The sequence below is a fragment of the Globicephala melas genome, chromosome 12 (genome assembly GCF_963455315.2).
Source record: "Globicephala melas chromosome 12, mGloMel1.2, whole genome shotgun sequence".
NCBI classification, from domain to species: Eukaryota; Metazoa; Chordata; class Mammalia; order Artiodactyla; family Delphinidae; genus Globicephala; species Globicephala melas.
In genome coordinates, this window is record NC_083325.1 from 53285068 (window position 1) to 53298043 (window position 12976).

The 12976-nt window shown below is 37.1% G+C and overlaps 1 protein-coding gene across 2 annotated transcripts in view; it reads left to right on the top strand.

Annotated features, from left to right (window-relative positions):
* Nucleotides 1-12976, top strand: part of SRBD1 (S1 RNA binding domain 1) — a 231018-nt gene that overhangs the window by 17231 nt on the left and 200811 nt on the right. For both annotated transcript variants that reach the window (XM_030857775.2, XM_030857776.2), the window contains exons 5-7: nucleotides 4590-4756; nucleotides 7689-7806; nucleotides 10153-10291. In XM_030857775.2, the coding sequence (XP_030713635.1) occupies nucleotides 4590-4756; nucleotides 7689-7806; nucleotides 10153-10291 (424 nt within the window). The remainder of the gene's footprint in view (nucleotides 1-4589; nucleotides 4757-7688; nucleotides 7807-10152; nucleotides 10292-12976) is intronic.

A 12976-nucleotide genomic window follows, 5' to 3' on the forward strand; every position in this document is an offset into this window, starting at 1 on the left:
CTTTGCACACAAATTTCTGAAAAGGAAATATAGCTTGTGGGACTTTGGGCTATTTACTTAACTTCTTTGGGTCTCAGTTTTTGTATCTGTAAAATGAGTTAATATTGAATATGTAAAAGTGTGTAGAGCATAATAAGCCGTATACAGGTATTAGCTTAAAACAACAACAGTCACAAAAAGTGTCTGTCTATTTAAGTCTTAGAGGTGAAAAAAATATCGAGACTGCCTTCCTTTTTACTTTACCCTCATTCCTATTCACCAGTTAACTATAAAAATTATTAAAGTAATAAGTGTAATAGTTGAAATAAGTAGTAGTTTAAAAGTAAAAATTTTAGTCGTTCCTTGCCCATCCCTAAAGTTTGATCTCTACTTTTAACGCTTAGCTGTTTCTTTGGCGTTTGCCTCATCTGTCTAAAACACAGATGCTGGGCCCCACCCTAGAGGTTCTGATTCAGTTGATCTGGGGTGGGGCTCAAGAAGTTACAGTTCTAACAAGTTTCCTGATTATGCTTATGCTGCTGGTTTGGGAATCACATGTTGTGAACCACTACTCTAGTCCCCAAATCTCATTGACTCATAAAATGTCAAGGGAGTTTACAGGGTGGAGGGTTGACTCAACAGCTGAAATCAAGTAATGAGCAGATCAGTCATTGAGTGGCTTGATATTAAGTATAGGATAAAGTTCAAACTTTTTTTAGAATTCACCATCTAGCTCCATCCCTTTTTCCATTTCTCACTCATCTCAATACACCTTGTACATTTTAGCATTACTGAACATAGGAATTTTTTTAAATGTGCAGTGGTTCCTCATCAGTGGCTTTTGATATGCTCTTCTCTCTTCCTAGAATTCCTGCCCTCATTTGGCTGCCTGAGATACCTTCATTCCCTTGTTACTTTTCAATTTCTGCAGAGGTAGATGTTTCTTCCTCCCACGTGCTCTCAAAGAGCCTGTATATGCTTCTGTCAGAGTACAGATCACACTGTATTTTAACTGTCTGCTTGAGTGTCTTTCTTCTTTCTAGCTTATAAGCTTCTTGGCAAGAGGGACTTGGCTTTTTACATTTTATTACTGGCTTAGTATGGTTATTGGCATATAATATGAGCTAAAATAAATGTTTGACTAAATTAAGACAGAAGAAATTGGATGATTTGGAGGCCCCAAAGTTGTGACTGCTTGTATGTAGTTTTATTATCCTTAATTTCAAGAAGCAAATTTTCATAAGCAGCAGTATACACTCTCAACACATATGATGCTTCTGGATTTGTCAGGACCTGGTACACTTCAGATGTGGGTCTGGAGTCTTAGCTGTCTTGGGTCCCTTTTAGTTAACAGTCACTGAACTAGTTTAGGATAGTGGGAGCCCGTGGGTTCTAACAATCACTCAGTTCCAAAATAATGAGCATTTTTGTCATTTTCGTGTCTTATGTCCATCTTTCAGAATCTGGCCTTTCAAGGGCCAGCTGAAATGCTGCCCCTGCAGCAAGCCTTCCTTGATTACACCAGGGAGATGGTTCTCTTCTCTGAAGATGTTATACCACTTATTCCCTGGTGTAATCTGTTTTATTTGTACTTATTTATATTAATGTTTTATCTTCTGTTCTAGATCGTTTATTCCGTGAGGACAGTGAAATTTGGGAGCAAGCTTGGGAAAGGATTTTAAAACTATGCTACAATGGTTGGACTTTTACTAGTAGTTGGGAAAGAGTCATTGAAGCTTATGTTCAAAAGAAGAAAAAGAGGAAAAAAATAAGGGACTTATTATAAATGTGTCTTAGAAGTATAATCAGTAGTAATGCAGAAAGGTTGGGTGGAATGCATAGAGAAAAAAAAATGCTCTGTGGCTTAGATAACAGAAGATAATAGAAAGGGAGCTTGAGGGGAAAGAACAGACATTTTAGAAGTTCAGTTTGCTTCCTTGGTGACAGATTAGAAGAGCGAGATAGAGAACACACAGTGAAACTGAGGACATTGATTAGAATGCTTTTGGTTGCAAGAAGAGAAAACCTATCTTGAACTAGCTTAAGCAATAAAGGAGATTTACTGATTTAGGTAACAGGAAAGTTACCTAAGTGCACTGCAATAGTCTCTCCACAATTCTCTTTGCACTGCCATCCAACTTCAAGATTCTACTTGTATAAACCATATTTCTCCTGAGGAAGAAATTGTACCAGGGTCCAGAGTTCTAAGCCAGATCTTGAGCTTCCTGCTGACTGGACTCATCTCTCTGTCCAAACTCTGGCTGTTGTAATTCTAAAACAACTGGTTACTGAACAAAATGCTGTAGAGGTGGAGTTGAGGTCAAGTGTTCTTCAGCCACAAAGCTGCTACATAATGGGGAGGTATTGTTGGGGGAGATAACCACAGTATCCCCAAAGGTTTCTGTGGTAGGAGATAATGTTAACTGGAATAGGAAACAGGAAGAGGTACAGGATGAGAGAGAAAATACTAATGAACATGACTTTGTAGGGGTCAGGGATGATATCAAGCAAGAGGAGCATTTCTGCATGATGGCGCAGCCTCATGAAGGCCTCTGAAGAGGGAAGCAACTGAGCTTGTTCTAGGAAGTGAACATTGTTCTAGGAGCAGCCCATTGGGGCTGGCTTCTAATGAGGGGAAGCCTGGATAAGATGAGGTTGGAGAGGGACGCCCATGTTTTTTGGGTCATGGTAAGGACTTTGGATTCTAAATGCTATGGGAAATCATTGAAAGGTTTTGACTAGTCAGGTGACATGATCCAATATAGATTTTGGAAAGATAATTCTTGTTGTTTTATGGAAATTGACATAGATGAGATTGCTATGGATGCAAGAAGAATAGTAAAAGGCAGTTGCAGTAATCCTGGCTTGAACTAGACTGGGCTATAGGGCAGAAATGAAGAGCAGTAATAGACTAAAGAAATATTTTGCCACTAGAGTTGATTGATTCTTATGATAGAGTAGATTTAAGAGTTAAAGGAGTCAAAAGAGTTGAAGACTCTTAGTTTTCAGGCCTGAACTGGTAATTTGAATGGACATAATAAGGGGAAAACTGGAAGAGGAAGAAGTTTGAGAGGGAGATCACTTTTGCGAATGCAAAGTTTGAGATACCTAATAGGATTTCAAGAGGTAGGTCAGGTAGCTGGCTAAATGAGTCCAGAGCTCATGCAGAAGAGAGGTAGGGCTGGAGACGTAAAGCTGGCATTCTGAGAATGGGTGCTAAGATGTAGGCCTTCGGATATACAGTGCACAGAGGAATGAGGGTATCCTTAATAGTCTCTGGAGCTCAGCCATTTATTTCATCTGTAGTTTTGAAATTCAGTGTATTTTATATATTGACTTGATTTTGTTAAGCAGTTGACCATGTTAATGCTTTAATAATTTTTGAATTTTTTCTTACATTTTTGGCATATCTTGAGCATCAAGATTGAGATAATAATAAAGCTTATGCCTCTCATGCTTTACTTTAAAAAAATCGGCATGGGGCCTTCCATGGTGGCGCAGTGGTTGAGAGTCCGCCTGCCGATGCAGGGGACACTGGTTCGTGCCCCAGCCCGGGAAGATCCCACATGCCGCAGAGTGGCTGGGCCCGTGAGCCATGGCCGCTGAGCCTGCGCGTCCGGAGCCTGTGCTCCGCAACGGGAGAGGCCACAACAGTGAGAGGCCCACGTACCGAGAAAAAAAAAAAAAAAAAAAAAAATCGGCTTAGGTTTTGAGAACAGTTACTGAACAGTTACTGGAATTGCATTTTATTCTTTCTTTTCTCCAGGCTGACTTCTCTAAACTTTTCTGCTTACATGTACATTTTTGCTGAAACCTGTAGACTTGTTTTTTAAAAAATAATTATTTTGAATATGTAGTATATGGGAACGATACAAGATTCCAAAGATATAGAAAGATCTTCCTGCCCTAGTTCTAAGCTAACCAGTTACCTTTCCCCAAAATAAGCCATGTTCCAAGTTCTTGTAATTCATTCCATATCCGTTCATATAAGAGTAAGTTGAGTGGTATTCTGCTCCACAGGCATATCATAATTTATCAATTCCCCATTGTAGACTATTTTTTGCTGACTTCTACCATACTGGAAAAAATTCTTCAAAAAATATCACTGTAAATAATGTCATTTTCCAGAGGTATGAATATATCAGAACAAATTTCCAGAAGTGTAACTGGTGGGTCATAGAGTTTATGCATTGTAAATTTTGATAGATATTGCCAAACTGTTCTTCTTCCAGAGGTTTACCATTGTACTTTCTCACTAGCAATAGTTGAAAGTGCCTTTTCCCATCACTTATGCCAGCACAGTGAGTTACCATCTCCTTCTTTGGTGCCAATCTGAGAGATGAAAAATGCATATCTCATTTGAGCCCTGTAGAGTTCGGGCAATACAGAGTGGTTTCGATTGGATTTTATAGAATGAGTGAAATGACTATTCTGTGATTGTCAGTATATATATATATTTCATACAATTTCCTTTTCTTCTTTTTTTAAAACCACAGCAGTTTGTTTCTAAGTGGCTGGAGAACATTATTTAATTGCTGTATTTTAAACCCTATGTTATAATACAGATGTTTAATTTTCAGAGTTTTAAATCATTAAATATTAATTTACAGGTTTTATCTGAGAGAACTGATATTGAACTTTGGGTTTGTGCCAACGTTATTCGTCTCTTTAATGATGATAACACAATTCCCTTCATTATACGTTATCGAAAAGAGCTTATTAATAACCTTGATGCTGATTCCTTGAGAGAAGTTCAACAAACTCTAGAGGAGCTACGGTAAGAAACCTGGGAAGGGATGAGCTTTGTGTAAGGGGAAAGAGGGTGTGTGAGCCAATGAGGCGAAACAGTGAGGAAGTGAGTGATAGTATATTTTGACAGTTCCAATATTTTGTTTTCTTGATTTATTGTAATCTGGATATAGTCCCCTTCTGACAGAGGAAGCCAGCTCCATTTTACTTATTTAGGGGTGTGCAGAGTCCCTCTGCTGGTGTGTTCATGCATAGCTTGGGCATGTATCTGCAAAAGGTGGTTTGCATTATTAAGAGTCTGTGCCTATGAGTTTGAATGTCATCTTCTCTCACAGAAATGATTTTGCATAATGGAAAAATTAGAACTACCAGCAGGTAACTCAGAAAAATACATTTTAGTCTAAGTCTTCAATAGCTTACATAAAACTGTCCTGTTAATACTGTGAAGTCCCTAAATGGAGAGTCCTTTGGCTATATAGAGTTTGGTAGGAAATATGTATATTTCCTTTTTCTATTCTTTTATAGGGCATGGTAATTTAATGTTAGTGGATTGTGAGTTTTGTATGGTTATAGAATGGAAAGCACTCTTTAAAAAATTATTCCTCTGGATTTATTGTAATAACTCAGAAATAAGCATATAAAGGCTATAAAACTAACTGTATTCAGTAGAGTTTATTAAAACAGTCTTTACCATTCATTTATTTTTTGCATGTCTCCTACATGCCAAGTGCTGTGTTGTTGCTATGTGTGTTCTTCAACAAGGATATGATTTATATTGGATATAATCTTACCATGAAGCCATTTTAAAAGCACTAAGGGTTATTTTTAGAACGAGCCTAATAAGCCTCTGTGATTTTGGAGGAACTTGCCTCTCACTAACATTTTTACCCCTTTTGTTGAATTTCTTTTAGTGCCAGGAAGATTTAAATGCTAATATGTGGAAAGTTATATTTCATCAAGAGGCAAAATCAATTAGCCAACCCAGAAAAATAAATGACTAGTTATTCAAGTGGTTTCAGATTCAGATCACCCAGGGCCAGGCTAGTATAATCAAGCACAAAGGGACGCAAACTGGAGATCACAAGTCCTGTCTAAGAGGGGCAGCTGCTACTCATCTCCATCAGATTATAACATGTGGGGTTCTCTACCCAGATTGCTGTATCTTCCTATTTTTGAAAAACTGATAATCTGAATTTTTATGTAAAAAAATTTTGAGGTCAAACAAAATCATCTACAGGCCACATCTAGAAGTCCAGCAATTTGCAAATTCGGAAGTAAGCTTTCTGTTTGGTTGAAGGCAAAGTAATGAAGAAAATCTTAATGGTTTGGGATCTGAAATTGGGGAAAGTGTCACAAACATAATCAAGAATAGTTTACTTAAAAAAATTAAAGGTATTCTACCAGTTTTTGATTGGGTGGGGGACAAATAGGAGCTTTATGTCAAGATTAACATTATTATTTTCTTTTTCTCTAAAAACACACTTTAGCTGCAACAGAGTTCATTCTCTGGGTATCTATTAATAGAGGAATACATTAAATATTAGTAGAGGACTATTTCTCCAAGTAAGTGGTGGCATTGACTAGGACTTAGAAGATCTTTTTATATCGTACAGAGATTTCTTTTTGGTAATGAGGTATGGTCTCTACTTTTCTTGAGCTCAGCTTTTTCTATAACTAGAGCATTGGTTTTTACCCTATTAATTGCTACTCATAAATGAGTAGTGAAACTGATTTGGTAGGTCATTACCACTTTAACAAAAATGAAATAGAGAATAGAAAATATGAGTGCAGTTTCTGTGGTAAAGGTAAATATTATTTCATAAAACTATCATGTTTATTAACTGTTTATTAAATATGAAATTATATATGTGTATATACTGGGTTGCAAGGTAAAAATATTTCTTACTGAGGGTCACTTAAAAAAGTGAATCAAAAAATGATTATGCGGCTTCCCTGATGGCGCAGTGGTTGAGAGTCCGCCTGCCGATGCAGGGGACGCGGGTTCGTGCCCCGGTCTGGGAGGATCCCACATGCCGCGGAGCGGCTGGACCCGTGAGCCATGGCCGCTGAGCCTGCGCGTCCGGAGCCTGTGCTCCGCAACGGGAGAGGCCACAACAGTGAGGGGCCCGCGTACCGCAAAAAAAAAAAAAAAAGATTATGATTATGGATAGTAAGAAACGTCTGAATTTTCTCTAAAGATGCCTTTCCTCTCCCTCATATGCAAGCCAGTAGGTCATTGGCCTTTTGTCGAAATGACCCTGGTAGGCTTCAGCCTCTGAAAACAGTCTTGGGCTACCAGGAATGTAGAAGACACAGAGGTGTGATCTAAGGACTGCATATTCTTCCTCATTAACTTATAATCTTCTGCCTTTCTTTTTTTTCATAAGTAGATTTAGTTTTCTTTTCCATCAGTCATTTTTAGTAATTTATATTATCATCTCTCTAACTTTTGCCCATCATTTTAGCAATACCATTATTAAGCAGAAATTATAAATCATAACAGGTAATGAAATAGGATGAAAGGCTGTAATAATAATACATTCTAAAGTATCAAGGTTTTGAAAATCAAGGAGAAACTGAAATACTGTTTCAGCTTGAAGGAGACTGTAGACACCTAGCAATTACATAAAACCCATTCTTAGCTGAATTCACTATCAAGGACATATATAGGAACAATTGGTGAAACTTAAATGAGATCTGAGGGTTAGAATATATCAGTATTATATCAATGTTAATATCAATTTTAATTACCTGCTTTTGATGGTTATAGGAGAAGATTCTTGTTTATAGAAAATACATACTAAAGTACTTGGGGATGATGGTAACTTATTCTCAAATGGTTCAGAGCGGGGGAAAAGTTCTTTTTACCTTACTTACAACTTTTCTGTAAGTTTGATATAGCTTCAAAAAGAAAGTTTTAACATATAGGTCTTGTATATTATAAAAGTTTCTATTTTCAGGGCTGTTGCAAAGAAGACTTATAACACAATCCAAAAAATTAAGAAGGAGGGGAAGATGTCTGAGTGCTTGTTAAAAGCCTTGCTGAACTGTAAAACTTTTGAAGAACTAGAACACGTGGTAAGGAATCCTTTTTATCTTTTAATGTAATACTTACCTCAGTATATTATGATTTGGGTCTTATAGTTAAAGAGCTTGAAATAAAAAGCTAAAGTCATCAGCCACCATCATTATTTAATTCAATAAAATATTCTTTATTCAGTAAATATCTATTAAGCACTTTTTTGTGATAGGCACTTGGGTTTATTGGGTTGGCCAAAAGGTTCGATCGTTTTTTCCCATAATATGGCTCTAGTAGCACTTAGTTGTCTTTAACTTCATTCAAAACAATTTTGTTAGATTGTATGTGACAGCTGTCATATCAGCGTGCATTTAAAAAAAGGACTTATCAAAACTGGTGAATTTTTGTGTAGCCATTTTAATATTAAAGATGAAGGAAAAAAGCAACATTTTCAGCATATTATGCTTTATTATTTCAAGAAAGATAAAAATGCAACTGAAATGCAAAAAGAGATTTGTGGAAAAAAAGATTTGTGCAGCATATGGAGAAGGTGCTCTAACTGATCAAACGTGTCAAAAGTGGTTTGCGAAGTTTCGAGCTAGAAAGTTCTCACTGAACAATGCTCCACAGTAGGGTAGACCAGTTGAAGTTGATAGCGATCAAATCGAGGCATTCATTGAGAACAGCCAACATTATACCACGCGGGAGATAGCTGACATACTCAAAATATCCAAATCAAGCGTTGAAAATCATTTGCACCACCTTCGTTATGTTAATTGCTTTGATGTTTGGATTCCACATAAGTTAAGCGAAAGAAACCTTCTTGACCACACTTCCACATGTGATTCTCTACTTAAACGTAATGAAAACATTCTGTTTTTAAAACAAATTGTGACGGGCAATGAAAAGTGGATACTGTCCAACAGTGTGGAACGGAAGAGATTGTGGGGCAAGTGAAATGAACCACCACCAACCACACCAAAGGCTTGTCTTCATCCAAAGAAGGTGATGTATATATGGTGGGATTGGAAGAGAGTCCTCTATTATGAGCTCCTTCTGGAAAATCAAATGATTAATTCCAACAAGTAATGCTCCCAATTAGACCAACTGAAAGCAGCACTCAACGAAAAGCGTCTGGAATTAGTCAACAGAAAATGCATAATCTTTCATCAGGACAATGCAAGACCGCATGTTTCTTTGATGACCAGGCAATAACCGTTACAGCTTGTCTGGGAAGTTCTGATTCATCCGCCATATTCGCCAGACATTGCACCTTCGGATTTCCATTTATTTCGGTCTTCACAAAATTCTCTTAATGGAAAAAATTTCAATTCCCTGGAAGACTGTGAAAGGCACCTGGAACTGTTCTTTGCTCAAAAAGATAAAAAGTTTTGGGAAGATGGAATTATGAAGTTGCCTGAAAAATGGCAGAAGGTAGTGGAACAAAAGGGTGAATACGTTGTTTAGTAAAGTTCTTGGTGAAAATGAAAAATGTCTTTTATTTTTACTTAAAAACCAAAGGCACTTTTTGGCCAACCCAATACAAAGATGACTAATACATAGTCCTTGTCTTCAAGGAATTCCCAGTTGAGTGGGGAAAAAGGAGAGTAGGTAACAGAAGCGTAAGCTTAAGTGAGAGTGTGCTGAGCTGGAGGCATAGATGTGAGTGTCTGCAGCATGTAATTGGTATTTGGAACCATGAAAATGGAAGATTTCACTCAAGGAGAGATCATGGGGTAAGCAGGTCAGGATAGACATTGAGGAACACTAACTTTTGAAGCATGGGTGGAGGAAGGGAGAGCCTAAGAAGGAGACATGGAAAGAATAGAGAAGTATGAAGAGAATCAGGAGATGATGATGCCCATAAAAGATTAAGGAAGAGAGTCATAGAAGGAGGTAATGATCAATGGTTAAGTAATTAAATATAGCAGGGAGTTTTGGCAAGATAAGGACTGAAAAATGTATATTTGGTAATTAGAGGATCATTGTGGATCTTTGTGATACCACTTTCAGCAAGGTGTGTGGAAAGAGAAGCCAGGGGGCAGTGGGTTGAGGAGTGAATGTGGACTAAGAAGTAGAAGCATTGTGTGAGGACATCTTTTAGAGGAGCTTGCTTGAGTTGAGGACTTGCAGTCCTGGCAGTCCAAGCACTGAGTTTGTGTGATGAGTGAATCCAAGCAGATAGCTAACTGTAAGCATGTAGAAAAGTATAAAGAGTCTGATAAGAAACAACTGTTTTCGTACAACTTGTATTCTCTGTTAGCATTAATCTTTGAAGGAAGAGGAAAGGGTTGAGAAGAGGATGTCTTTAGCATTCTCACATGTCCTCTAATTTTGTGTCCTATTTTTAACTTTTGCTTTTTAAAACTGAATAATTTGGTATGTTTTCTGACTTTTTTTCCTAGTCAGCACCATATAAAACTGGGAGCAAGGGCACCAAAGCCCAGAGAGCAAAGCAGCTGGGATTAGAAGGAGCAGCCAGGACACTGCTTGAGAATCCAGGGGACCTCAATCTGCTCTCTTACATTAGGCCCAATGTTAAAGGTACCAGCTTTACTTAATAAAGAGGTCGCTCCTGTTTCTTTCTTTTTTTAATTTGAAAACCTAGGTTAAAAAAATTGTGTCATTAAGTAAGGATGATACAAAAGAATATTACAGCATATAAAGAGTAAATAATTCTAATAAAACAAATCCCAGTATACCTCCTGCTTAGCTATTCAGATTTCCTCTTTTAATGAAGTGCCTGTTCTACTCTTTTGCTCATTTTTCTATTGTGGTGTTTCACTTTTTCTTATTAATTTATAAGTATTTTTTAGATATTCTTGCTCAGTTACATGTGCTACAAATCTTTTCTCCCAGCTTGTAACTTCTCTTTTCACTTTCTTTTATTTATTTATTTGCGGTACGCAGGCCTCTCACTGTTGTGGCCTCTCCCGTTGCGGAGCACAGGCTCCGGACGCGCAGGCTCAGTGGCCATGGCTCACGGGCCCAGCCGCTCCGCGGCATGTGGGATCTTCCCAGACCGGGGCATGAACCCGTGTCTCCTGCATCGGCAGGCGGACTCTCAACTGCTGCCCCACCAGGGAAGCCCTCTTTTCACTTTCTGTATGCTGTCTTTTGGTAAATAGAAGGTCTTAATTTTATCATAGTTAATTTATTAATCTTTTCAATTTTGTTAATCTTTTCTTTTTAGATAATTGCTTCTTTTTCTTTTTAAAGAATTTCCTTTATATCCAAGGTTATAAAGATCCTCCTGTATTGTCTTTTAAATTTTTTATTCTATTTCTAAAAACTTATTTAATTATAAAAATCATGTCTACTTTTTGAAAAGAACTTCAACAATTCGGGCAGACATGGATTGTAAAGTGAAGTCCTACTTCCACACTTCTACTCTCCATGAATAAAGTGTTTGTCTTTTTCTTAAGTGAATCTTACTTTCACTTCGTGTGTGTGCGTGCACAGGAGAGAATGAGAGAGGAAGGGGGTAAGGGAGAGATATTTCTAAGAAGAACCCAAGGAAAGTGTCAACTGATACGTGTCAAGGTATATTGGTTTTATTGTCAAAATTAGCCTTGGAGTGAGAGCTTTTTGAGTAAGAGTGGCTTTTTCCAGGGAGTGGAAAGGATTGAATGGGGAGATTGATGCTCTGGTGATTACTACTCTGATTCTAGTTCCTTTTAGCCTTCCTTCCTTTAAGCTGGGAGAGTGTCTGTAGGGGGCAGTCTCTGACAACAAAATCTACAGGATGTATGTACTAAACTGTAGAGAATAAGCATACCAAAATCTATGTTTATTTTATATAATCTGGCAAATGTGAATTTGCAATTAAAAAAATTATGTGTCTGTGAAAATATGAATATCTGCTCATACACAAATACACACATCCTAATATCTATATTGAAAAGGGCAATAATGAAAAAGCAATGGTAAATATTTGAATTTAGAGATGGGTTGAAATGAGTAAAATTCAAGTTTGTTCTACTTTTTTCGTTATATTTTCAAATGTTTGCAACTTTAATATTTTAATATTAACTGAAACCATATAGCCATGCGTTAAGATTAGCCACAGTGGGAATTATCTGTGCCCAGTGATGGTATATTTTCTTATCAATAGAATCAAACGTTGGAGCTTTCAGAATGTTAGATGCATAATGATTTATGGTCAGTTTTTATTTTTCTCTTCTGGTCTATTTTCTTTCCTTCCACTCTTCACCTCCTCTGGTACAAAGTTTTCCTTAGTTCACACACATACTGAGTTCCTACTAAGTAGGTTTGATAACATAAGGTTTACAAATTGTTTTCCCCTGAATGATGTGGGCTTTACAAAAGCCCATTGTTACAATTGCAAAATCTATAATTTCCTCTTTCTAGTCTCTCTCATTAATTGGTCTCATTGTAGGTTCCATCTTTACTACTGACTTCTCACCCTGGTATTCTCATTAAACTTCGGGTAATGATGCTGTGAGGTACTTTTGGACTCCAGGAATGAATGCATAGTGAGTGGTTTTCTAGGATAAAGACTGATCTAGTGAGAAAGCTAACACAAGAGCAGACACTTACTGACTCCTGACTATGCGCCACAGCTGTTGTAAGTCTTTACGTATACAATCTAACACCTCTCAAAGGTAATTTGTTCCTGAAAATTCCCTCATAGGGAAACTCTCTTAAAATGTAAACAGGATTCCTATTAATTTCAGTGGCCAAATTTCTTTCTTTAAATTTCTTTGGAATAAATGCAGTTACATCATTAGTTAAGATCAGTTATCAGTTATCATAATACAACCCAACAAGGCATTTTCTCTTTATTAATTACTCTGTAAGTTTGTTCTCCTGTCCTCTTTGTCTTCTGTACTTGTTACTCACTAAAACCATACCCTCAGAAAAACATACTTATGATACTTAGTGCTTGTGTAATTCAAGTTTTAATGGAAGGAAAAAAAGAAGCTTTAATGAAAATAGAGCAATAAAGACAAAAGAAATAAATAATGCATTGCAAATGATCTCTCTCAGTGTATAAGTTCATATTGCAGGAGCCATAATGTACAAGACACACTGCTGTAAATTAGCAAACTGAAAGCACTTGGAGAGAACTTAATGTGCCATTGGTAGACAGTTCAGCTGTGAAGATGAACAACCACATAATGGCTCTTGTTTTGTGCTCATTTGAGGTTTGAGAAATTCAAATAGGTCATTGAAAATGTGAATAACTGTCTCATAAGCCAAAATAGG